This window comes from Enhydra lutris, unplaced genomic scaffold (genome assembly GCF_002288905.1).
Source record: "Enhydra lutris kenyoni isolate GAN:26980312 unplaced genomic scaffold, ASM228890v2 scaffoldscaffold14, whole genome shotgun sequence".
NCBI classification, from domain to species: Eukaryota; Metazoa; Chordata; class Mammalia; order Carnivora; family Mustelidae; genus Enhydra; species Enhydra lutris.
Window position 1 is genome coordinate 1,269,236 of NW_019154098.1, and position 24,128 is coordinate 1,293,363.

Below are 24,128 nucleotides of genomic sequence, written 5' to 3' on the forward strand. Positions count from 1 at the left end.
CCAGGCAGAGGCCCTTGGGCTTGGAACTGGGGAGGCCCAGCTTGGAGTTGCAGCCGTGGGAGGGGCTGAGCAGCTCCTCAGTGTGGGGTGGGGTCCCTGAGGTGTTCAGGAGGGAGCAGGTGGGGCGGGAACATGCAGGCTTCTCCACCTGGCTGAGCTCTTTCAGGTACCTCAGGCTGAAGTCAGAGCTGCAGGCCAGGTCTGAGGAAGGCCAAAGCCAAGGCCGGACCACAGCTGCAGGGGTGTATGCCTGCCAGGAGGCAAACATCCCGCCCCCCCCAACCCCACCTTTTCTGGGGGCTGGAGGCAGCTGTGACGCCTGGGCCACTTCGCACACGGCTCAAGGTAAGGGACAGGAAGGCCCTTGTCTTGGGCAGCCACCACTTGACCTCGCCTGCCCCACTTGGGCTCTCTGCACCTGGAAACACCCGGCTATGGGTCCAGGTTAAGTCAGGAGGCCTCCCGGCAGGGGCCCCCGCAGACCAAAGCCAGCCACACCTCTCCAGACACAGGAAGCAGCAACTCCTACTTCCATCAGTTAAAAAGAATTTATTTGGGCCGCTGGGCGTGTGGGGATAGCGGCGCGGCGCGAGGGGGGAGCGGGAGCCCTCTCTCCACAACCTCCCCCCACCCGGCCCCTCCTGCCGCGGCCGCCTGCCCGCTACTCCCGGTAGTGCACCCTCTGGTGCTGGATGAGCTGGGAGCTCTGGCCGAAGGCCTTGCCGCAGGCGCCGCAGGCGAAGGGCTTCTCGCCCGTGTGGGTCCGCAGGTGGCGGAAGAAGTGGGAGCGGCCCCGGAAGGCCTTCCCGCACTCGGCGCACTCGTAGGGCTTCTCGCCGGTGTGGATGCGCTGGTGCTCGATGAGCACCGAGCTCCAGATGAAGGCCTTGCCGCACTGGCTGCAGGCGTAGGGCTTCTCGCCCGTGTGCAGCCGCTGGTGCCGCACCAGGTTGGAGCTCTGGCTGAAGGCCTGGCCGCACTCGCCGCACTTGTAGGGCTTCTCGCCGTTGTGGATCCGCAGGTGCTGCGTGAAATGCGAGCTGTGGCTGAAGGCACGGCCGCACTGGCCGCACTCATACGGCTTCTCGCCCGTGTGGATGCGGTGGTGCTGGATGAAGCCTGACCAGCCGCGGAAGCGCTTCCCGCACTCGTGGCACGCGTACGGCTTCTCGCCCGTGTGGATGCGCTGGTGCTTGAGCAGCAGCGACCGGTACTTGAAGCTCTTGCCGCAGGCCTCGCAGCGGTGCGGCTTCCCGCCCCGCGGGCCGCCCTGCCGGACCCCAGGCCCCGACCCCCGGCCGCCCTCCAGCTCTCCGGGCCGCTCGGGCTCCCCCACCGCCCCAGGGGCTCCCTGCGACAGTAGCGTCACGCGCCACGGGCCCCTCTTCTGGGAGCAGGGCGCGGTCCCCAATGGCTGGCCCGCGGGCCGCTCCAAGCTGGACTCCGGCCCAAAGCGGCCCCCACACCGGGGTCTACGGGAAAAGGTCCTCAGTGCTCCCCCGGCCTGGTCCGCCCCGGCTTCAGGGTGGTGGGGGTGGGGGGACGACGGGGCCTGCTCCAGCTCTGCCTCCGAGTCTGAAAAGAGACATGGAGGGGCAGATGGCACCCCCTCGGGCATGGGCCTCCCCCGCCGCACCCCGGCTCTGCAGCTCTAGCTGCTGGGGCCCGGGGTGACGGCCGAACCACCTGGACCACGCCCCCTGCTCCAAAAGGGGCCGCCTGGGCTCCCAGCAAGGATGGGGCCACTTCAGGGCACTGCCGGGAACAGGATGGAGTCTGGGGGGCCACCGTCTCCTGCCCTGGCCCGCTGCTGCCCTCCTAACACTGTGGTGGGGAGGGCCGGCTCCCAGGGCTTCCATGGGGTGGTGTGAGGGCGTGCGTGTGGCAAGGGGTGGGATTAGTGCCGCCCCAGCCAGGCTGTAGGGGGAAGGGGATGGGAACCAGAGCTTAACTAGGGGACTGGTGGAGGCCCAGGGCACCACACGATGGGTAGGGGACCCAGATGACTCCCTGGCCGCGGAGTGCCACTGAGCAGCAGATGCTGGCCGGCCACGGCTCTGGGGTTCAGGGAAGGGGTCTGCGCTGCACTCACAGCCTGGGGAAATGTCAGTGACACACTGGGACTGAACTGGGTAGGGGTCATCTCCAGGACAGAAGTGAGCACTGAGGCAGGGACAAATGAGCTGGTGTCCTGGCAGTGGTCGTGCCCGATGCAGGGGTGCTGCGGAGAGCCCGGCACACGGCAGCCATGGGACGTGCACTCGGGCAGGGCCGGATGGGGTTTCTGCTCACCCACCTGGCCAGCAGGTGTCTCTGGCGATCTGGACCTCCTCCACATCTTGGAGATCCAGGCCGGACGGCTCCTCCTCCTGCAGGGGCTGGGAGAGCGCCTCCAGGCTGCAGCCAGGGGAGTCTGGGGGCAAAGGGGGATGGGGGCTCATCTCCCCCTCCTCTCCAACCTAGCCCAGGCCTTGCTCAGCTGCCTGTAGAATGCCACCTGCTCCTTGCCCTCCTGGGGGGCCCACGGGGCTGATGCTCCCCAAGAGCCACAAGGGGAGACAGGCGCAGCCATGGGACACTCCTTCCCTGAGAGCGAGGGACCCTCTGGCACTGTTTGGCTGCTCCGGAGTGTGGGGCAGTCCTGGGAACATGGGCCTTTCTGAGCTGCAGCCTTCACACGTTGCCCTCTCCCAGCCCCCAAGTCGCTCACCACCACCTCCAAAGGCCCTGGGCACCTCTGGGCGATGGGGTGGGGGGGTGTGCTGTGACACAGTGCTTCGCCTCTGTGGAGGCCCCAGGCCTGGGGCTCTTGTGGACACCAAGGAGTTCTGGGGCCAAGAGGGCGGGGGCGAACTTTTCTGGCTGGAAGGGGCACTCCTTGTTTGTAAAACGGCACAGAAGTCCACACTTAGACGTGAACACAGGGAGAAGAAAGTCGGGGTGGGGGAACAGCCAGAGTTCAGGTCTCAGTGCCAAGGCTGGGAACCCTATCTGGAAAGTCTGCCCCTGCTTGGGGGCAGGGGGTGCTGCCCTGGCCACAAGGTCCCTCCCCACCTCCGGGCTGCGGGTACGGGGGGGGGGGCGGGGAGGAGGCACATCCTTCTCTGTCACCTGCCATTGCCCATGGGCTGCCCGTCCTGCCCCAGGGCTCCAGACCATGCCTTCCAGAACTCATTCTGGAAGCTCGGGCTCTGGCGGGCATAGCTTCATGCCAGGCCCCTTGGCCAGCCCCACAGAGCCCTGGCTCCCAATGTCTCTGTCCTGTCCCACACCCCACCTGCCCAGCTCCCTGCTCTGGAGGCTCGGGGACAAGTGGCTGCCAGCTCTTTGGACGTTTCATGCCCAGCCCACTCAAAGGACAAATGGCTCCCCACTCAAGGATGCCCTCTGCCCCTTCCCGCCCCCCTCCAGCACTGTGTCCAGCCAGAGTTTGGACACTTGCGTCAGATGATGTGGGAGACTGTGGGATCCAGCCCTGGTGCGGGCATGGGGACCCCAGGTCTCCCAGGGCAGGCCCCACCCCCAGTGCTCTTTCCGGCCTGCACCACCCACCCTGGTCTGGGAGCAGGGAGGCTGGGGCTCCGGAAGTCCTGGTCTCACTGGCTGGAGGGCCCTAGGCAGGTTCCTGAGATGCTGGGATCTTTCCTCTGAGGGCATGGGTGGACCACATGGCACTGAGGAACCCACCAGCAAGGGAAATGAGGTCCAGAGATGGCGAGGGGCAGTCTCTGCCCTGGAGAGCAGCTCGATCGTGCGGCCCGGCTCTTTCTGTTGGACTGCTCTCCTCCCTCTGGCCCCTTGGACCTCCCTGGGCTCCCCCACCCTCCAGCCACACCTCCTCCTTCACAGCCTGCCGGAGGCCCCATGCCTCTCTTCCTTAGGGTCAGTCTTAGTTGTTTCCCTGGCAGGCAACACCCTGCCCCCCGCCCACTTCGGAACAGTACAGGGAGTGCTGAAGCTGCTGTCCACACCCCTTCTCACTGGGCAAGACCCCTGGGCACCTGAGGGCACTTGGCTGTGACTCAGGGAGTGCAGCCCGGCCTCCAGGCTCTCGCTGGATCAGGGGCAGCCCCACTCTGCTGGGGCGGGAGGACCTACATCCTGGGCACCAGTCTTCGCATCCAGTAAGACTGGCTTGGTCAGCATGTGTTCCAGGACAGTCCCTTCCCGGTCCTACGTCCTGCCAATTAGCAGACATGAGCCCTGAGCCCCAGCCTGCTGGGCACAGTCGGGGGAGGTGGGCTTGAGTCCCACTGATGTGTTCAGAGTCCTACCGGCCTCCACTGGCTCACATCTGGGTTTCCATGTCCCTGTCAGCAACACGGGTACAGCAGGTCCTACCTTGCCAGGCTGTTGTGGGAGGTGACGTGAGAAACTGGAGGGGAAGAGTGGGCCCCACAATCCTGACTGCGTGCGGGACAGGCCTGAAAGCACCGTGCAGAGAGAGGCAGCTGCGCCTGCGCAGGCCTGCAGACTATGGGCTTCTTCCCGCAGCACCCAGCTCCGCCCCCACCGCCGGCCTGGCCACCATTGGGACGGGCGGGAGGCCAGGGGCCATCCCCGAGCCAGGCTCAGCACAGGTTAGGAACCGCTCCTGGTCCGATCCTGGACTGAGTTGGGGGGTGAATCCCACGTTCCCTAGCCCTGTGTGACCCCTGTGGGCCTCACTGTCCTCGTCTGCTAGTGCCCCGGAGAGGGCGGTCACTGGGCTCCAACACAGCCCGCATGGAGTCCTCGGCACAGAGCTGGCGCATCTCCACCGCCATCACGTCACTTCCTGTAATGCCAAGAGTGGGATGAGACACACCCAAGCCCTTGACCTGGCGGTCATCAGTTCATGGTGTCCTCAGCTGTGAGAACTGGGGCCAGGCCTCCCGTGGCATGTGGGGCACAGGCAGAGCCCCTGTGGCTTCCTGATGGCTGAGTGTGAGCAAGACCCAGGGGCACCCCATGCCATGTGCTTGGACATCCTCTCCGCCCCTGGCCCCCACCAGTCACTGGCTACTTCCACGCCTCTGACATCCTGAGACCCTGCCAGGAGGGTGGGACAGGCCAGCAGCTCCATCCCTGCAGGTCCTGGGGGGCCCCCAACCCAAACCAGCCTGCCCAGAACTCTGGGTGCTATTTTCTTGGGGTGGGAACAGAGGCTCATAAAGGGAGAGGGCAGGACACAGGACCCTAACCCTGAGGCTGCTCTTCCCCAATCCCCCAAACCCAGTCCAGGGGACTACAGGGAGCCATCGCTCACAAGGCTCGGTCTCTGGCCTCCGCCATGGATGCCCCTGGCCTGACCCAAGCGCGAGGGTGCAGGAACCCCAGCACCCGGTGAGCTGCCTTGTTTCCAGCAGGCAGTGCCAGTGGTGCGGGGCAGGCGGACGGTGCAGGGAGGCGGAGGGAGTGCAGCGCAGGGTGAGTACCGTGTTCATGACCGTGGAGGTGAAGCTGGGCCTCGCGCTGGCAGGTTCCAGGTGTCCCTGGTGACGCAAGATTGACCGGGGACGGGACACGAGGGGGCTCCTGACTGTCCCCCAGGGTCGCCATCTTCCCCAAGGCCTGCTGAAGGTATGCACACCTGGGACCTGGGGAAATGAAAACCATGGCAGGATGAGGGGGGTCAGAGGAACGAGTGGAGGGTGGGGGCAATGCCAGCTACCCGTCAGCCGCGAGGGAGCTGGGGGCTCCTTCATGGGGTGGGGACAGGAACAAGGATGCCAGGGAGGCCACGTGGGGCCTGGGATGAGATCAGCTGTGCCCCTGGTATGTTTACTCTGCCACATCACATCACGTGGACAGCACCAGCACACCTGCAGGGACCTAGCTCAAGCGCTCATCGAGCACCGGTCTGGAACGCTCTCCCAGCCCAGAGCTTAAAGCACGTGGGATCTCCCCGCAGAACCTCCCTCAGCGCTGCTGGGGGCTGCGGCCCCGGAGAAGGGTGAGAAGGCGCACTCCGCCCGCTGGAGCATGAACGTTCCAGATTAAATCTCAACAAGACAGTTCCTGAGAGGAGCACCGCCGTCCTCGGACCCCGCAGACCTCAGAGGAGGCGCAGAGCCCTGTGGGCTGCCCGTGTGGTCTCCAGCCGGCAGCCTCCGGGGCTCTGTGGGGTCTGGAGACCACGCCGGCAGCCCACAGGGCTCTGCGCTGCCTCTGAGGTCCAAGGTACCTGCTTTAATTTGGTTTTCAAGAATGGTTTGGTGCCGGGGGAGAAGGGTTTCCTTCCGCACTGTGGGGAAGCGAGGCTCCTTACTGGGGTGTGACGAGGACACGGGTTACAGGACACTAACCAACGGCCACTAACAGTGTCTGCTTCAAGGACGTGGGGAGGCAGCCGCCGCGGGGCTCCTGGCCAGCGCCTGGGCCATCTCGGCACGCCACACTCCCTAACGACGGGAAGGGTCGCGGACACTCAGGGAAGTGGACCCAGGTGGACGCGGGGTGGGGTCGCAGTCAGGACGTCTGGGCGCGGGCCCTCCACCTCCTACGTCCAGCTCAAGTTACTCGGTCCGCTTCCCGGGACTTCTCAGGGAAGGGGCACGCTCCCCGCCCCGGCTGTCCGCGCGGGGGTGGCGCCCACCCGGCCGCCGGCACGGGCTCCGGGCGCAAACTGCACCCCACACTGCTGCAGGCGGGGGCGGGCGGAGGGGCAGACACGCCCCGGCCAAGAGCAGGCCTTCCCGCCCCCTCTCCTCCTGGCCCGGAGCCTGAGCCCCGCGGGGAAGGGCCCGATCTCGGGGCGCTGGGCGGCAGGGCGCAGGCTGCCCGGCCGAGGTCCGGCGCTCACGCCCCCGGCCGCGGACTTCTCTGAGCCTCCGCGTCCCACCTGCAAAGTGGGCACCGCGCCGGCTCCGTCCCCGCGGTGCCCGGCGCGTGGGGAGGCGCCCCGCACACGGACGCCCGCGCTGGCCGGGGGCAGGTGCGCCCGCTGCGGCCCGCACCCCGCGGAGGCCTCCTCTGCGCCCCGGAGCGGCGGGGCGCGCCCCCGCGCCCCCAGGCCGGGCCCGGGCCGAGGTCACGGCGGCGCGGGGTGCGGCCGGGGTGGGGCCCGCGGGGACGACGCGCGAGCGCGGACCGGCCGGGAACCCCCGCAGCCGCCGCCGCCGCCGCCGCCCGGCGCCCACTCACCTTCCGAGCCGGAGGCGGCCGCCCGCGCGCCGGCCGGAAGTGCGCCCTTGCCCCGCCCCGGCCCGCCCGCGCGCACTTCCGGGACGCTCTGGGCGCGGGAGGACGCCGCCTCCGTGGCGGGGGCGGGCGCGGCGGGCTGACCTCGAGTTCTCGAGGAGCCGCTGCGCCCAGGGCGTCGTCAGTGCCGCGCGGTCGCCCTCGCGGGGTCCCGCTGGCCGCCGACAGTCGCCGCCAGATTCTCTTCTTTTACGGGGTGTCTCAACCGCCCTCCGGGCCGCGCCCCGCCAAGTGTTCCCGAGCTCCAGCGCGTGCGGAGGGGCGGCCGCAGGCTCTCCCGACCCCTCGCCGCCGAGCGCCTCCTGCACGCGCCCCGTCGCTTCTGCGGTCCCGCCTCTCCGGCCCCGGGGAGAGGGCAGCAGGAGTCCGGCCTTACAGGAAAGCGGACAGCCGGCACGGCTCCGCGAACTCACCGGGCGCGGGGGACGCTGGCCCTCCGGCCGGGCGGGTGGACAACACGAGGACAGCCAGGGAGGACCAGCCAGGGAGCTCCAGGGCGCAGGGAGGGAGCCCAAACCCAAGAATCCCGGCCTCTGGTCCCAGGCGGGTGCCGGGCGGCAGAGAAGCTGGGGCATCGGGGACAAGTGAAGGACTCGGGGTGAGCGCTGGCAAACAGGCAGCGGCAGCCCCGAGCCGCTGATCCCTGGAGGGTTAAAACCTGCAGACAGGGCAGCCTCCTGCCGCAGCTGCCTCACTCGCCCGCACCTTAGACTCCCAGCCCTGCAGGTTCTGGAAGAACCGCCCGCTGCTCCCCTCTGCCTGACCTCATGCCAGGCCCTGGGCCAGGAGCAGGGGTACGTTGGGAACAGGCTAGCTCCCTCACTCAATGGAGCTGCCATTCCAGCGCGTGGGAGAGAGCAGACCGCACATTGGCAAACACACCGGCACCACAAACCCGGTAAGAACTTGGAGGAAGCTCCCAAGAGCTTAGTGGTCCAAGGACGGCTCACTAAGGCAGTGACACCAGAGGAAGGGAAGAGGAGAGTGGGCAAGCTAGTCACACAGAGGCTAGAGGAAAGAGTATTCAAAGCAGAAGAAAGAGCATGTGCCAAGGTCCTGAGGCATGAGCGTTGCCAAGGGTTTTGCAGCAACCAGGCAAGCTGGGAGTGTGGTGGGCCAAGGGAGAATGAAACAAGGTGGACAAGCAGTCTTGAAGGCACAATTAGGAGCCTGGATTTTAAATGCACCGGGAGCCCCGGAGGGTCCTGAGCCAGGGTGTGAGATCGGCTGTGCATTTTAACAGCAGTTTGGGACAGCAGGGAGGCAGGAAGGGACAGATGGTGTAGGTTGAGAGTAGGCTGGGTAGGGCCCATGTTGGGGACCAAACTGACAGCACCTGCTGCTTGCTGGGATGTGGGGCACGACGACTTGGGGTTCAGGCTGGAGTTTGACTGAAAGCCTGCTTCGAGACAGGGCAATGCCACAAGCCAAGTTCTGTCTTGGACACGCGGCCCACGATGCACAGAGGTAGCTGGGGTCTCCCAGTTCCCCTTCTCAGTCTGTCCCTCACCCTCTCCTTGCTGGCCTGTGCGTGGCCCTGCTGGGTTAGCTTCAGTGGGGTGGAGCACACTCCTGTTTCTTATGAGGCTGGAGAGATGGGGGTGCGTAATTACTGGTGTGGAGACTCCCAGCCAGTCAGGTGTCTCGCCTGCCTCTGCCCCACTTTCAGGGGACCCAGCCCCAGCTGCCCAGTAGCCATGCTCTTCAGCCTCCACAGACCTCCTACCAAGTGTTTGGGTTTCTGTACAGAGCTGCCTGGCCTTCCCCTAGCCAACAGCTCTGCTCTTCTCTGTCCTGCCTGTGTGTCTCCCTGCCTGTCCCTGACTCTGGGTCTGACCTGGAGTTCCATCCTTAGCCAGGTCCTCAGCTACTGGACATCCGGTGCTCTGCAGGGCGCTGAGTGGCTTCCTCGCTCCCACCCAGCAGATGCCGGTAGCACCTCCCTTCAGTTGCGACAAGCACAAATGTCTCCAGACATTACCACATCCCCTTCGGGGGGGGGGGGGCATGAATGGCCTCAGGAGAAGTGAACAACAGTGCGGCAGGGCAGGCTGACCCAGGCTCTGCAGAAGTGGGGGAGCAGGCGGAGCGCCTCCCAGACCCCTCCAGTGCTACGACTACAGGCCTCAGCCACCGAGAAACCTCTAGTTCCCCAGCATCTGGGGCCAGGAGGCCCATGTCCCTGGAGGGACATAGTATTTTGTCCCCCGAGGGCTCACTCCCATCTTGAGCCAGCGGATTCCATCTCTGGTTGTCAGTCTCTTACGAGTCTGGTCCATGTGAGGCAGCCCCCAGGAGACGCACCTGGAGGAGGTGACCAGGCGCTGGGGAGTCCCGACTGCTCCCCTAAACTGCAGAGAGATGAGCAGGACCCAGCGAACGGGTCAGAACAGAGTTTATTACGGGGGGAAACAGATTATCCACAAGCAGGACAGGACATGTGCTGGGGAGAAGGGTGGCTGGAAGGTAACCAGAACCAGTGCAACGTCGGTCAGGATGGAGGCAGCGCTCCATGGAGAGTAAACCACAGAACTCGGATAAACTGAAATGGAATGTGTCCCCAGATGCGCATGTGCTCGCGCTCTGGGGACTGAAGGAAGTGAAGGGATTACAGAGTCGAAGTCCATCAGATGTCTCTGTTGGGAAAGTCCCATTTTCACCCATGGGGGACCAGCAGCTGCGCGCCGAGAGCCCAGTGGACGCACTCCAACCGCGGCGTGAGGACGATCCCAGGACGCTGCCGCCAATGCCGAGTGCTCGAGCTCACCAGGACACACGCCCGTGTTAAAACCAGAAGGCCACAGGGTGGCTGCAGGGACCTGGGGCCCACGTAGTGTGACAGGGAGCTCGTGCGGATCTCGGTGCTGGCACGCACGTGGCACCGGGCAGGAGGCACGGGGGTGGGGGGCGCTCAGCTGCAGGCAGGCAAGCCCAGCAGCAGTGTCCCCAGGCCCCCATGGCCCTGTCTGGGTCCTGGCAGGACTCTGGTCAAGGGGAGGACCCTGTGGTTTGTGGAACAGGCAGCTGGAGTTTGTGACACCAGGAGACCACCAACTCTACGCTCAGTGCACAGAGGTCCCAGGAGGCACGGGCCCCCATCCAGAGCAGAGCTGTGTCCTTGGGTGTGAGACACGGAGTCTGCCCCCTCATCCACACGGCTGGTCCCACCCTGAACTGGCCTTCAGTCCATTCCCTTTCTGGTCCCAACACTGCTTCCCTGGGCCTTGGGGACACCCCTTTTACCCCTCCTTTATGGCTGAGAACCTCCAGAGCAAACGTCCAAGTGCCACGCGCACCAGGACTCGGGAACCCGGGGGTCAGCTCCCCGAAGCCGAGGTCTGGGCTGTGTCCGGACCTGTGCTGTCTGCGGTGTGTCTTGGGGCCTCGCTCACTTGCAGGGGAAAGGACTAGCACACTTGGTATCCAGACTAGGGATGGACACAAGAGGCCACTGCAAATCAAGGCCAGGAAGCACCCTGGTGCCTACAGCCTCCTCGGGACTGCAGTGGGCCCGGTCACAGGACAACTCCCCAATTTGCAGGGGGAGGAGGAAGCAGAGCCCCACCGGCTGCGTGGCCCTTACTGCCCACTCTCCCACAGCGCTGGCTGCCACCTTCCCTCAGATCGAGCCTGGCAGGAGGCCTGTAGGGACAGATGCCGGCCCGGCTCACAGGACGCCAGCCTGAAGGATGATCCGTGTCACCTCCCTTGGGTCTTCCGCAAGTGTCCTCCATGCCCCCCCGCCTGCCTGGTGTCTTTCCTGCGCCCTCCAAGCTGGGCCAGGTGCTGAGGTGCTCTGTGGGCGTGGCCCTAAGTGCTCCCGGGCACTGGGCTTTGAGAACCATGCTCAGCCGGGGGTGCCCTGAAGGTTTTCCATTTGGAAAAGGCATTTCTCTGGGACAGTCCCAGGATGCTGGGGGAAGTTCCTGATGTTGCCTGGGGTTTCTGCCTGCAGCGCTTTCCTAGAAGGCAGGTGGTGTCCGCATTGCCCTCCTGGGTGCAGCAGGGCTATGGGTGTGAATTCTGTGGCCTTCAGGGAGGTTGGGGAACCGGTGAAGGGCCCTCGGGGTGTTCGCTGCCTTCACGGGGCTCTGCGAGGGGACAGGAGGTGCCGCTTACCTGTCACACCGCCCCGCCCACTTGCTGGGGGTCACCTGCCCACCTGCTGGGGGTCACCCAGCCCACCAGCGCCCCCACCACCGCCCGGAGCTTTCCAGCCCAGCCCCGCCCCCGCGCCCCCAGATGGAGAGGATGTCTGGGTTAGGTCCTCTCCGCTTGCCCTGCGCCCTCCTCACGGCCTCCTGGGGCTCAGGCCTGTCTGGCTGGACGGTTCACTCTTCCGCACACCTCATCAGGAGCTTCCTGACCAGGGTGATCTGCTCTCACAGCCAGAAAGGGACACGAATTACCTTTTGAACAAAGAAATGCAGTTACTACCTGGCTGCGGCCCACCCCAACTCCACCCCCTGCGGAGCCAGACTGGCCTTGCGGCCAGGGCCTGACCCACGCCCCCCCGGCCTGGACAGCAACAGAACGGGGGCGGGGGGGGGGGAGCATCCGGTCTCAGAGAAGTTAAGGAAGTTAGAAACTAACATTTCAAACCCACGTAAACCTCGGAGACGTCGTGGGTATGATGTGATGCGGAAGCGGCTCAGAGCCCCGCCCCCGGTCCCTGAGGGTTAGGAGCCCCGCGCTGCTGCCCGACCGCCGCCCCACTCCACTGCAGGGACACGTTGGGGTTATTTCCAATTTTTCTGACATTCCACGTGCACTAGCGACGTTACTGCGCATGCACAGAGGTTCCCTACGGGATTTTAACGTGAGACTTCTGGGCTAGCACGGTAGGGCGCGTCTCTAACTTGCTATGAAATGCTGTTTGTTGCTAAAGTGGACTGACAGCTGCTAACAGGACCGTGGACTCCACGGACTGTTCTCGCGGCAGGAAATACACAGGGTGTTTACTGACTTACCTGTGTGCGTCACGGTCTCGTGCCCTATGCTCAAAGCCTTTTCATCATTCCCAACAGAACCCTGCACCTGTTAAACTCCCTGTCCCCGGGGAACGTCTCCTGCTGGGCGGTGGGGGGGGCACGGCCTTGGCCCCTCACATGAGTGCAGGCCGCACAGCTGTGTCCCCGCTGGCCTCTGGCACTCTGCCCTGGGCTTCCAAGGCTCCGGCTCCTGCGACCCCGGGGTCTGCGCTTATTCCCCTGGCGGCTGACAGCTGAGCCCGCGTCTGGTGAGGGACAGTGTCAGGGAGGTCTGCGTGTTTTATAGATTTTGTCTTTTTTTTTTTTTTAATTTGGGTCAGATTGTTGAGAAGGTTTTCTTTTTCCTAAGAGAGGAGTTTCACTAGAACAATAGAAAGCCCCTCAAAACTTCCAGAGAGACAGGAGGCAGAAAAGGCTGCTCGCTGCTTTGAGATTGATTTTGTGACTTTTCTCATGACTAAACTGTACTGAAAAAACAAATTTCCAAGTCTTATTTTTTAAAATGAGTTTTTCTGTGGCTCTCTTCTGGGCCAGTGCAGTTGAAGTCACCGGCAGCCTTCCTGGGAGAGGTGCTGAGGGCTGTGGGTGTGCACGGCCCGCCTGCCACGCACACGGGCAAATGTCTGCCTCCCTATGAGCACAAACACACGGCAAGACGTCCAGACCCAACACAGGGCTGGACCTCACCACCCACCAAGTCAGCCAGGTGCGCCCCGAGCTGACACGCCTAAAACGCTTGCGGGGAGCCGGCCCTGCACCTGCGACTTCACGCGACTCGCTGGGTCGGGGTAAGCCCCGTGCGCATGCCCACGTCACGCCACAGGAAACTGAGGGAGCACGAGGAGGTTAAGGGACATGCCCTGGGTCCCACGTTGCCGAGGCACTCGCTAGAGTCGCGAGAGCCTGTGCTCTTCCCCACCCACCCCCTCTCTAGAAATCAGAGCCATGGGGTCAGAGCATGTTTCTTTCTCTTCTGACAACCTGGCAATGACGAAAACCCACCTGGCTGCTGATGGAGAGGCCAGGCCGGCCTGCCGACTGCGCCGCTGGGACGCCCACCCTGCAGGGCCCAGAGCAGGGTGCCTGCCGCCACCATCTCCACCTGTCGTTCTGTGTCCGGGCACCCATCCTGTCAACCCTAAATGCAGAAACATATTTATCTCAGTATTATTTAGAATGCCCGAAACCAGAAACAGCCCATGTGCCCGTTAGAAGACGGTCAGCCTCTCTGTACCACTCTCCCTCCCCCACCTCTAGGCAGCGGCACCGACCACGCTCGCCGCCCTCTGAGCGGAAACGAGTGGAACCAGGATTCAGATCTACAGACACACGTGGCCTGGCGTGTCTTAGGCCGTAGACAAGACAAACCAACACGCTGAGGAGGACGTGGACAGCCCTGGACGTGCGTGCCGTGGGGGTGGCCGCTGGCCGGGCATCGCACCCTGCGCTCCAGCACCCCAAGACGAGCAGCCGGGCTCACCGCTCGGGGCCCCTCGGTGGCCTCTCAGGGTCTCCTTCTGTCTGCTGCCGCTGGCTTCCCCCCAGCAGTGGGTCTGGGAGGACGTGCGCACGGGACGGGCGACTCTCATGCGTCCTTCCCCGACAACACCCAGCCTGGTGGCTGCCAGTCTCTGCACATACAGCTTCTGCGGAACTCGGCCACGCGCGTTCGCTCGTGCAGTGGGGGCTTCGGTCACATGCCGCAGTGGAGTTGAGCGGGGACAGACGCCTTAGGGCTGCAGGGCCAGGAATGGTCACTATCCGACCCTTCACAGAAGACGTCTGCCGACCCGCTCCAGGCGCAGGAACGACCAACGCGCGCCATCTGCCTCGTCGCGCTCCGAGCGAACACAGGTCCTGTATTCTCTGCTGAACGTCTGAGAGTAAATCGCAGACAGCATGACCGCAAACCCCCGGGAAAACCTTCGAGAGCGTCCTTCCCAACAAGGACAGGTGGGATGACCGCGGTCCAAGCAGGAACCGGAAACTGGTGCAGCTCTGCCCCCCGTGGACAGTGTGCACACGAAGTTTGCTAAACGTCCCGGTGATGTCCTCTGCAGCTACCTTTCCCATCGAGGACCATACACGGTGTGTCCCCCTGGATCTCCTGCCACGCCTGGGGCAAGCCGAGTCGGCCGGGAGGGCTGCGCTGGGGCCGGGGAGGGGTGCCAGCTCAGGCATCATCATAGAATGAACAGGAGCAAACACCTACCAGCCTGGAGAAGCACCTCCACCGGGAGCAGCTGCCCTCTGGCGTCTGTGACCACCTGATGGAGAAACAGGCCCCCCTCATTCAGGACCTGCTTGCAGGATAGAACCCCCAAAGAGTAAGGCCATTCTGGGGGTCCCAACAGCTGCAAGTGTGGCATCAACATTTTCCTAGTGAAAAGCCCATTACCTGCCGGTTGGCGGTCAGCTGGCTCCCCTTACACTGTCGGAAACTCTGGGACACACCACGCCACTCTGAGAACATGAAGCCCCCTCCAGGCCACTCCCAGGGGGAAACCAAAGTGGGCCTCACCCAGGGGATAAGATGGAACTTGGGGGCCAGGCAGGAAGAAGTGAAACTAACCTGGAGAGCTGCCCTCCGGGGGGCAGGGTGCAGGGCCTCACAACCGAAGAGCCCCGTGGCAGACGCGGGCCGGCTTGAAGCTGCCCTCACATCCTCGGGACGTCTACGTGTCCGGGGCAGGAATCTCCCACGGTGGCGGCACGCAGGTCCCGAGGGACCCACCTGGGTGAGTCAGGCCACTCACCTGGGCCAGGGGGACGCACAAGGGGTTCGGTTCCCGGGGATCGGGTCGGGGATGCACGAGGAGAGAAGCCAGAGCACAAACCACTGTCACCATGGCCAGCTGAGTGGGGCCAGCAGGCGTCTGGTGCAGTGCTGTGGGCATGACCGCAGAGCACAGCTCTCCAGCTCAGGGCCACCGGCCCCCGCCAGGCTGCATAGGCATGACCCGGCAGGTCGGGAGTCTGCATAGTCAAGTCTTCAAGGGAGCCGAGAGGGCTGAAGCCACAGTGGACGCCAAGGGCAGAGGCTGCCCTGGAAGGTGCTGGGCCGCTCGCAAGCAGCCATCTCCAGAGTCCCAGACAGCTGCTAGTGTCCCCAGCGTCTCTGGGGCCACAAGCCCCTCCCACGTTGTCGTGGTGTATCGGTCCAGGCCTTTCGCACACTCAAGCACCTGCTTACCTCACTGGCTTGATTTTCCAGACGGCGATGGGGACGCCCAGGCACAGGTGTGCTGTGCTCCCATCGGCACCAACACGGCACAGCTTCCCCTCGCTCAGTGCTTCTTCCGGGGGTGACGCTTCCGATGGCGAATGAGACATGAGCTGTAGGCAAAGGTTTTCCCACATTCCTTGCACGCGTACGGCTTCTCTCCGGTGTGTGTCTTCTGATGTTTTAGGAGATTGGAGCCGCAATTGAAGGCCTTCCCACAATCACTGCATTTAAAGGGCTTCTCTCCAGTGTGGATTCTCTGGTGCTTGGTGACGTCGGAGCTGTGCCGGAACGTCTTCCCACACTCCTCACACCTGAAGGGCTTTTCTCCCGTGTGAACCCTCTGGTGGCGAAGGTGGTCTGTCTTGTGCTTGAAGACGCGGCCACACTCGCCGCACTTGAAGGGCTGCTTTCTCTGAAAAGGCACGAACACAGGAACCCCCTCAAAGTCGTCTTGAAACGAAGCATCGAAGGCGTCGAACACGTGCTCCTCGTCTCCAGGGCTCAGGCCAACCTTCCTGGGCTTCTTCGCCGACACCGTCCTCTGGTTGGCCCTTTCCTCCCCAGAAGCTTTCTCTTCTTTGGGAGCGTCCTTTAGCAAATCTCCTTCTTCTTTTGGGGTCTGTGCCTTCTTTTTGCCCCTGGGCTTTTCCATCTTTTTTTGTTCCCGGGAGAGGAAGGGCCACTGGAAGCCAGGATAGGCTGAGGAGAAAGGCCAGGGGCCGGTCGCCCCACTTCTTCCGAAAGCTCTTGCTTTAGTCACAGCTCTTGATCCTCCTGAGCTTGTGATGAGCGGTCTGGGCTCTGGGGCAGGGAGTCTGCGCCGGAGGGAGGACGCCACCAATCCTTGTGCTGCCAGAGAAGCCAGACCGTGGAGGTTAGATCACACGGGTGTGCGCGAGGACCAGAGCTGTGGGCCCCTGCAGTGCAGAGAGGCTAAGGGACAGATGGGGGCACCCAGAAACTTGACCCTTTCTCTGCTTGTTGGTTCCCCTTTCAAACACAACACTCACTCTAACCCTCTCCCAGGGGATGGCGTCTCCAGGCCTGTGTCCAGTGGGGTCTGACATGGACCAGGGACCAATAACTCTGTGCGGTCCCCATGTTGGCATTTTTTTCCCCTCCATTTTCTCTCTCCTTCTCCACTGCCTGTATTTGGAACCAGACGATGTGCTCTTAGAGTGTGGAACCCACAAGTGCCCCTTTGGGAGCTATCCTCCTGTCACCTAGAGCCTGGAGTCTGAGATGGATCAGATGTGGGGCTGGCTCCCCAGGGGCACCCCAGCCCTCCTCCCATGGTCCATCTCCATACAGCAGCCAGCAAAGCCCCTATATATCTGTCCCAAACCCCAGTGGCTTCCCTCATATTTACGAGCCCTATACCTGCCAACTGGGCCCCCTCCTCACTCCCCTCCCACCATCTAGCTTTCTTTAGGCTCCTCAAACATACCCAGTCCTTCCTGCCTCCGTGCTTGGCTGACTCCAGAAATAGGCCAAGGGTAGGTGTTCATGGGGCTGGCCCCTCACTTCGGAGCTCTGAATGGGTCCTTCTCAGAGACGCCTCTCTGACTCCACGAAACGCCGCCCCCATTCCCTGTTCCCTGACCAGGCTCCAGTCCTCCCTGGGGCCCTGAACTAGAGCCCACTCTTTAAACACCTAGATCTTGCGTACACTGTGAACACCTGATGTTCCCGGTCCCTAACTCCATCTAACAGCACCCAATTCCACCACAAACTCAGATGGGATCCAACAGTCCCCTGTGTTTTTAGGACCGTCACAGCCCCTAGTTCCTTTGTTGAGTTCCTCTTCTGTTTCTGTATTATTCCTCACCCTCCTCTTCCCTCAGTGCTAATCAGAGGAACCCCAGCGTCAAGCCCGGACAAACTTCAGACTCTTTAACTGCTAGTGAGAGATCTCCACAAGACTGAGAAAACGCCTTCCTTTTTAAAAGAAAAAGCTCCAAAGGCAGGTTCCGTTCTGACCCTCCAGCATTTCCTGTGAACAGCGTTCCTAGGAAGGTATCTCGTGGCCTGTGATGGCTACCATATCCCTGACAGGCTGTCTCACCCCAAAATGTGATGTCCTTGGTGGTAATGACCCAGTGATGTATTTTTCTTTGAATCGTGTTTTCCATCCCATTTATCTACCTGAACATTTTCATCTGTGCGTCTGTCCAACTCGTGTGTATGACGACACTATAGCTTTAAAAAAAAAATGTTTTTTTTTAAAGTAATCTCTATGCCCAACGTGGGGGCTTGAACTCAAGGCCGCAGTGGGGAGAGTCCCAGGCTCCACGACGCAGCCAGCCAGGCGCCCCGAGCAGTTCGAAGGTGTGAATACTTTGAATTCTCTTAGTCAAAAGGGCAGGCTTGGGCTTTCCTCGCCCCCATGCAGAGGCAGCCGTGAAATCCCTGAGGAGCCCGAGGGTCTGGTTCCTTCGGAAAGAGAATGTGCGGGCACGCGAGGTCCGGATTCAGGCCTCTGACGCCAGAAAGGCCCTGCCGGGGGCAGGTTCTGGGAGGAGCCGCTCTCAGCACCTGGGCGGAGCCCGAACTCAGGGCGAGGGCAGCGCGTCCGGCTGAGGACGGCCCGGGCAGATGCGGCGCTCCGCCGGGGAGGCGAGCAGCGAGGAGCCAGCGTCAGCGGGAAACCGCAACATCAGGAGCCACCGGGAAAGCGCCCTCAACCCCGGACCCGCCCGCGCGGGGCTCCTCTGCGCTCCGGGCTCCTGGGGGACCCGCTCCGAGGCGGCGGCTTCCCGCCTGCACCGCCAGCTGCGAGGCCGGAGCCCGCACGCCGCGCTCGGGAACCATCCTCTGGGCTCGTTCCCGCCGCCCAGCTCCAGCCGGCAGGGGCCGGACGGCAGCGCGCACCGAGCTCCGCACCAGCCGCGAACCGCGTCGCCCCGAGGGCCTGGCCCGCACCTCGCAGCCGCCGCGACGCTCCAGCCACCCGGCCCCAGGGCTGGGGTGCGGCGCGCGGGGCAACGCCGGGGCAGCCCTTTCCCCTCCGGCCAGGCCTCCTGAGGCTTCGGGGAGCCCCCGCGGCCCGGGTCCCCGCAAACCCCGCCGTCGGATGCCCGGGGCTCGGCTCGGGACCCAGAGACACGCTCGCGCCCCGCCAGCCCCCGGGCCCGCCTGCAGCAGCCGCGAGCGGTGTCGGCCGCAGAGAAGGCCCCGGGGGCAGCACGGCGCGCCCCCGCCAACAGCCTCGGGGCGCCGCGTCACCTCGATCCGCTCCGAGCGGTTCCTCGCCCTTCTCCCCGCGGCGCCCGGGAGCCGGAGGAGGGGAGGCCTCGGCCCTGGGCCGGGGGGGCGGGCCCGAGCGACGCCGGAGGGAACCGGCGAGTCCCTGGCTGCAGGGCGGGGCCCGGGGACCGACGTCCCCCTCACCCGGCCCCGCCGCACCCGCCTCCCGCGCTAGCACCCGGCCGCCAGCCCAGCTGAGCCGCCTGGCCGCCGAGCCCTCCGGAAGGGCCCTCCCCTTCCGGCGCCGCTCTAGGAGGCGGGGCCCCGGGCCTCTCAGTGGTACGCCGCGCGCGGCCCCGCCCGGCTCTCCCCGCTTTTCCATTTCCGTAAGGACCCGCCCCCCGTCCCCGCCCCGTCCCGTCCCCGCCCCGTCCCCGCCCCGTCCCCGCCCCGTCCCCGCCCCTCACCTCTGCACCGGCTCCCCGATCCTGTCTTCCTCGCACAGTCCTCCCTCGCCTCGTCCTCCCCTCCCTCGCCGGTGCGCCCCCTCCCTCGCGGCATCCTCCTCTCCCTACCCCTCTGCGCCCTCGCTCCTACATCCCCTCCTTCGCCCTGTCCTCCTTCCTTCACCCCTGCGCACTCTTCCTTTCCCCCCCCCCCCCCCCCCGCCCTTGCCCCCTCCCTCGCCACTGCGCCCCGCTTCCTCCTCTCCAGCCCCAGACGGTGCTCCTCACGCACAGCGGGTGTTCCGGGGCACTGGTGCTCGCTCTGCCTGGACATGCACCCCTGGCTGTCTGCTGGGCGCCCTCCCACTTGCTGCCCCCTGGGAGCTCAGCTCCTCCGTGGAGCCCACCCGGCCGCCCTATGTGCCCCTTTCCTGCTTCCCACAAACTTAGCTGCTTACAGCCGCACTTGTCTGTTAGCAGGGTTCCTGCGGGATGGGTATCCTGGTGCCCAGACACGTGCCGCCGTCCTCTTCGGGTGCTGCCAGGCCGCAGCTGGGTGCCAGCTGGGCGTTCTCAGCTGGAGGCCCACCTGGGGAAGGGTCCTCTTCCACACTCCCCTGCTTACCGGCAGGACGCATTTCCTGGGGGCTGTGGCAGCGAGGGCCTGCTTCTCATTGGCTGTTGGCTAGAGGCTGGCCTTGGGTCCTAGTGGCCCCAGCCATTCCCTTGCCTGTGGCCCGCTCAGTGGGCAGTTCCCAGCACGGCTGTTTGTTTCTTTAGAGCCAGCAAGAGAGCCTCTGTCCCAGATCTGCACAGATGGAGTCTCATAGAGTGTAGCCTTACTGTGGGAGTGACGTCGCCAATATACTGACCTAACCTCAGGCCTGACGTCCTGCCTGTCACTTCTGCCATACTGTCCCAGGTGCCACCTGCATTTGGGGAGGGGAGCAGTCTCTGTAACACCACAGCTGGTCTCTTCCCCCACCTCGGACTCCCGGGCCCTGCCCTGCAATTTTTTTTCTAGCACCTTCCAGGCTTGGACATACTCTGGTATCTCCTTATTTGTGTGTTTATCAGGCGGAGGCAGGCCCCCAGGGCGAGGGGGGGCTCCGGGCTGCCGCGGTAAAGCAAAGGTCACAGCCAGGCCGGTCGAACCAACGTTTGGATTCCCGGGGGCGATCTTGTGGTGGGAGGCGGGGGGAGTGGACACCTAACCTTGGTAGGATTTAAAAGTGCCCCTCGAGGACTCTTCTGGGCGGCGGGGGGCCAGAAACACTGCTCCAGAGCACAGGAGTGGGGATGCTGGCAGGGGCTCAGTGAGGCCTCGGACGCCGGGTGCTGAGCGAGGGCCTGAGCGTCAGGCGTCAGGTTTCCCATTCCTAGAAGCACCGATTCCTTTCCCGTGAGCGGGTCCTCAATTATGCATCACACCCATTTACCCGGAAAAGCTAACCGCCGGCCCATCGAGGCTGCGATTAGTGACAGGCCAGTGGTAAGTACGCTCCTTCCCCGTGTTTGTCTGCTGACGGGCCTCATATGTCTCTATATATGTTTCTTTTTAACGAGGCTCCACACCCAGCACGAAGCCTACCCTGGGGCCTGAACTCACAACCTGAGATCAAGACCCGAGCTGAGACCAAGAGTCAGTGCCACGCAGGCGCCCCATGGGCAGGCTGTGGGAGGTGAACGATTGGGGCTTGCACGGGTGGCAGCAGGCCCGGGGAGCCTGAGCCCTAGGTCGTGCCCCCGCTCCCCTCCAGCGTCAGTTCTCTGTCAGGTCTGCCTGGGCCCAGAGGCTGTGCGGCACCGGCGTGGTTTCTCTGGGCGACTGTAGGGTTGTGTGACCGTGTGGATGGCACACCGCAGGGGCACGGAAGGCGTTCCTGTGGCCGTGGCCTTCAAGGCTTGCTTGTCGATGGATGCTCCCGGGTCAGGGCGTCTGGGATCGGGCCCCCGGCCAGCGTCCTCTGTCCTCTGTCCTCTGTAGCAGGACGAGAACTGAGTTCCCGCACAGACACTTCCACACCCACAGCTCAGCTCAAGCTCTTTCAGGGAGGAACGAGGATATGGGGGGAGGGGGGCCATGGAGAGGCTTTCCCCTGTTTCTCCATTCCTGCTCCTTGCCCCCCATTCTCTGAGACCCTGTGGCCAGGCACCAGCCATCCCTCCACCCCCAGCAGCCCCGCCCCAGAGCCCGGTGCCCTTCCTGGTGCACCCTCAGGCAGGACACACCTCTGCCTGGAGCCTCCTCTGAGGCCAAACCACATGGGACCCCTCACTAGCACGGGTGGGAGCCCACGAGTCCTCTCCATCTGGAAGGTTCCAGGTGGGCCCTGGGTCCATCAGCTTCTGCAAACCCAGCGGTCACCAGAGGGCCAGTGCTCAGCAAGCTCCATTGTCAGGAGCCTCTCTTTTGGGTCAATGCCTCATCCTTGGTTCTCGCAGAGAGAACAAGGACAGGAAATGTACATGGCCACCTGCTTCCTGTTTTGGGAGAAAGGATGTCCTGAGACCACCCCAGGGTGGGGGGGTGGTGAGTGGACAATGGCAGCTGAACCGGGGGTGGGGGGTGCATAGGTGGGCAGGAGAGGGGAGGAGCCTGGCGCTGTGGGGAGGATGGAGGCTGCAGGGCTGGTGAGCCCAGGGACTGTCTGCCTGCGCCCCCCCGGATCCCTTGCTCTGGCCAGCAGCCCTGAGGGCCCAGAAGAGGGAGCAGAGCCTCCTTGCTGAGCTTGCTCCCAGGGCCAAGACTGGGTGGGGGCACACAGGGCCTTGAGGTGGCCCCAGGGGCTGGTTACAAGGTGCGAGTGGAGAGAGAGCTTGGGAAGGGGTGGGCTTGTTTGCCCTCTCCCTGTCGGGGGTCAGTTGTGGGGGAGCAGAAGGGAGGGAGTGAGTGGGTGGACCCAGTGTGGGGAGGGGGATAGAGCGTGACAGAGCCTGGACTCCCCTTCCCCCCAGAAACAGCTCTAGGGGTCAGAGCAGGGACCACCACCATCACCCCTGGCACGGGAGCACCAGCGCCTGGTGGCCAGCACCTGAGTCAGCCTCCACAGGGATCCTAGGAGACAGGTTCTGCTCTCCTCGGGCTCTGTGGGCCAGGGGACTGTGCACAGAGAGGCCGCGTGGCTGGCCAAGGTCACACAGCTGGGAAGTGGCCCATTCAGACTTGAGGCCTGGCCAGCAGGTCAGCCCAGGGGCTCCTTGTCACCTCAGCAGCTCCCATGCACACTGACAAAGGCCGGGGAGACTCTTAAGAGCATCCAAGCCGCACGGCCACCAGCTCCAGAAGTTTCCAGCATTAGGGCTCTTGAGAAGCACCTTCTGGGCATCTGTGTACCTGCAGGTGCCCTGGGGTGAGGACCGCTGAAGTCTGACCAAGCCCCAGAGGCTGCTTTTCCAGCCGCGGCCTCTCCCTGTCCTATGCTAGTGACCTCTGGGACAGACATGTCCTTCCTTGTCCGTGGGCGAGCCTGGATCTTGGAAGCCTCCCGCCCGGGCTTTCAGTCTAGAAGAAGGGGCCTCAGCCAAGTGCCTGCTGTCACCCACTACAACCTCCTGAGGCCGGCCCGAGCCGAATCCCGCCAGAAACTGCCAGTTCTATGGGACAGGGAGGGAGGGAGAGGCCCGTCTCCATTTACAGAGGTCTGTGGGCAGAACCCAGTGCTCCTGGGCCAGCTGGCTGCTGCCGCTGCAAACGCATGGGGGATACAGGCAGGACAAACAGCCCTGGCAGGTCACCGAGCACCCTGACGGACCCACGGACAGAGGACTGAGGAAGCCAGCAGGAGCTACCGGATGCACTCAGAAGGTCCACAGGCAGGGCTGGCACTCATGAGACGAATTCTTGGTTTTTTGGGCACGTGCTCCAGTACCCCCGGTGTCTGCGGGTCCCCCCGGACCAGGCTGTCACCAAGCCCCATCTCTCCCATCCTGGCAAACACCTCCCTAAACTCAGCCGGGGCTGACGCCACCCGCCTGCCCTCACAGAGCTCTGTCTCAGCCCCTGGTTATGGGCTGGATTGTGTCCCCAGGATCCACATGCTGGGTCCTGTCTCAGGACTTCGAGGGTGACCGTGCTTGGAGATGGGTCTTTGTGGAGGTCATGAGGGTAGAGGAGATCACTGGGGGCCCTGATCCCCACTGACTGATGCCCTTACAAGAGACCAGGACGTAGACACGCACTGAGGGATGACCACACGAGGACGCGGGGACAGGATGGCCACCTACACACCCAAGAGAGAGCCCTTGGGAGCAACCAATACCGCTGACACCTTGACCTTAGCCTTCTGGCCTCCAGGACTGTGAGATAGTACCTTTCTGTCATATCGGCCCTCCAGCTCTGCCGCTGTCTCTCCTGCAGCCCCTGGGATCTGCCTGCCCCAGGCACGCTCCCCACCCTCACCCCCCAGCCTGGGGCCCCCATCCTCAGCTGCGTCTTCCTTGGGGGAACATTAGAGCCCCATGTCTCTGTCTGCCTTGTCTCCAGCTGGTCAGAGCTCGGGGCAGGGAGGTGTGGTTAGAATTTGTCCCATGAGTTGGAATCTGCAACGACCAGTGGGGGCATGGGGCGCCGGGCACAGTGCGGTGGGCACTGGCGCATCTGGTGGAGGGAAGGCTGTGTGTGACTCGGGGAAGTGCCTGCCTTGAGGCACATCAGCCCAGGCGACTCTGCCGCCTCAGGCTGAGGGTGACAGCAGCCTCCAGGCACAGGGAGGCCATGCACGCAGGGGCAACGCGGGGGAGCCTGTCCGTCAGGTGGATGGTTTGTCTTTCTCCCCCTCCCCCACCTGCCCATCACAGATTCAATCTTAAAAATCCCAGCTCTCTAGGAGCCTGAATCTAGCAGTGGGAAAGGCAAGGGCGTCTGATGGTGTCTGGACGGCGGGAGCATTGCTAGAGGCCATGCGGGGGCTGAGAGCTACGCCTGACTTCTGGGCTGTAGCCCTTGTGGCCAGTGAGCCCTTCTGCTGGGCCTGGGCCTGGGCTTCACCCTCCTCGGGTCCAAGGCTCGGGGCTCTGAGGTTGGGTGGTGGGCGCTACTCCATAGGGACCGGCTGATGTCCACGTCCAGATCCCTGCGGCTCGGGATGTGTGGCC

The 24,128-nt window shown here is 63.9% G+C and overlaps 2 protein-coding genes across 3 annotated transcripts; both read right to left on the bottom strand.

Annotated features, from left to right (window-relative positions):
• Positions 1-535: 535 nt before the first annotated feature.
• Positions 536-6,877, bottom strand: LOC111146704 (GLI family zinc finger 4). Its single transcript, XM_022502372.1, has 3 exons — positions 5,418-6,877; positions 2,297-2,413; positions 536-1,575 (listed from the first exon to the last, which is right to left on the bottom strand). Exons 1-3 carry the CDS (start codon positions 5,596-5,598, stop codon positions 662-664), a joined length of 1,212 nt encoding a protein of 403 aa, XP_022358080.1. The 5' UTR covers positions 5,599-6,877; the 3' UTR covers positions 536-661.
• Positions 6,878-9,403: 2,526 nt separating this feature from the next.
• LOC111146705 (ZFP41 zinc finger protein) lies at positions 9,404-18,440 on the bottom strand. Of its 2 annotated transcripts, XM_022502374.1 has the most exons (5): positions 16,847-18,440; positions 14,746-16,248; positions 13,654-14,440; positions 13,176-13,311; positions 9,404-11,591 (listed from the first exon to the last, which is right to left on the bottom strand). In XM_022502374.1, exons 1-2 carry the CDS (start codon positions 16,905-16,907, stop codon positions 15,461-15,463), a joined length of 849 nt encoding a protein of 282 aa, XP_022358082.1. In that variant the 5' UTR covers positions 16,908-18,440; the 3' UTR covers positions 9,404-11,591; positions 13,176-13,311; positions 13,654-14,440; positions 14,746-15,460. The 2 variants fall into 2 exon arrangements, with proteins under 2 accessions (XP_022358082.1, XP_022358081.1); XM_022502373.1 differs by lacking the exon at positions 16,847-18,440 and having other exon boundaries at positions 9,404-11,273; positions 14,746-15,444.
• Between the last annotated feature and the right edge of the window lie 5,688 nt (positions 18,441-24,128).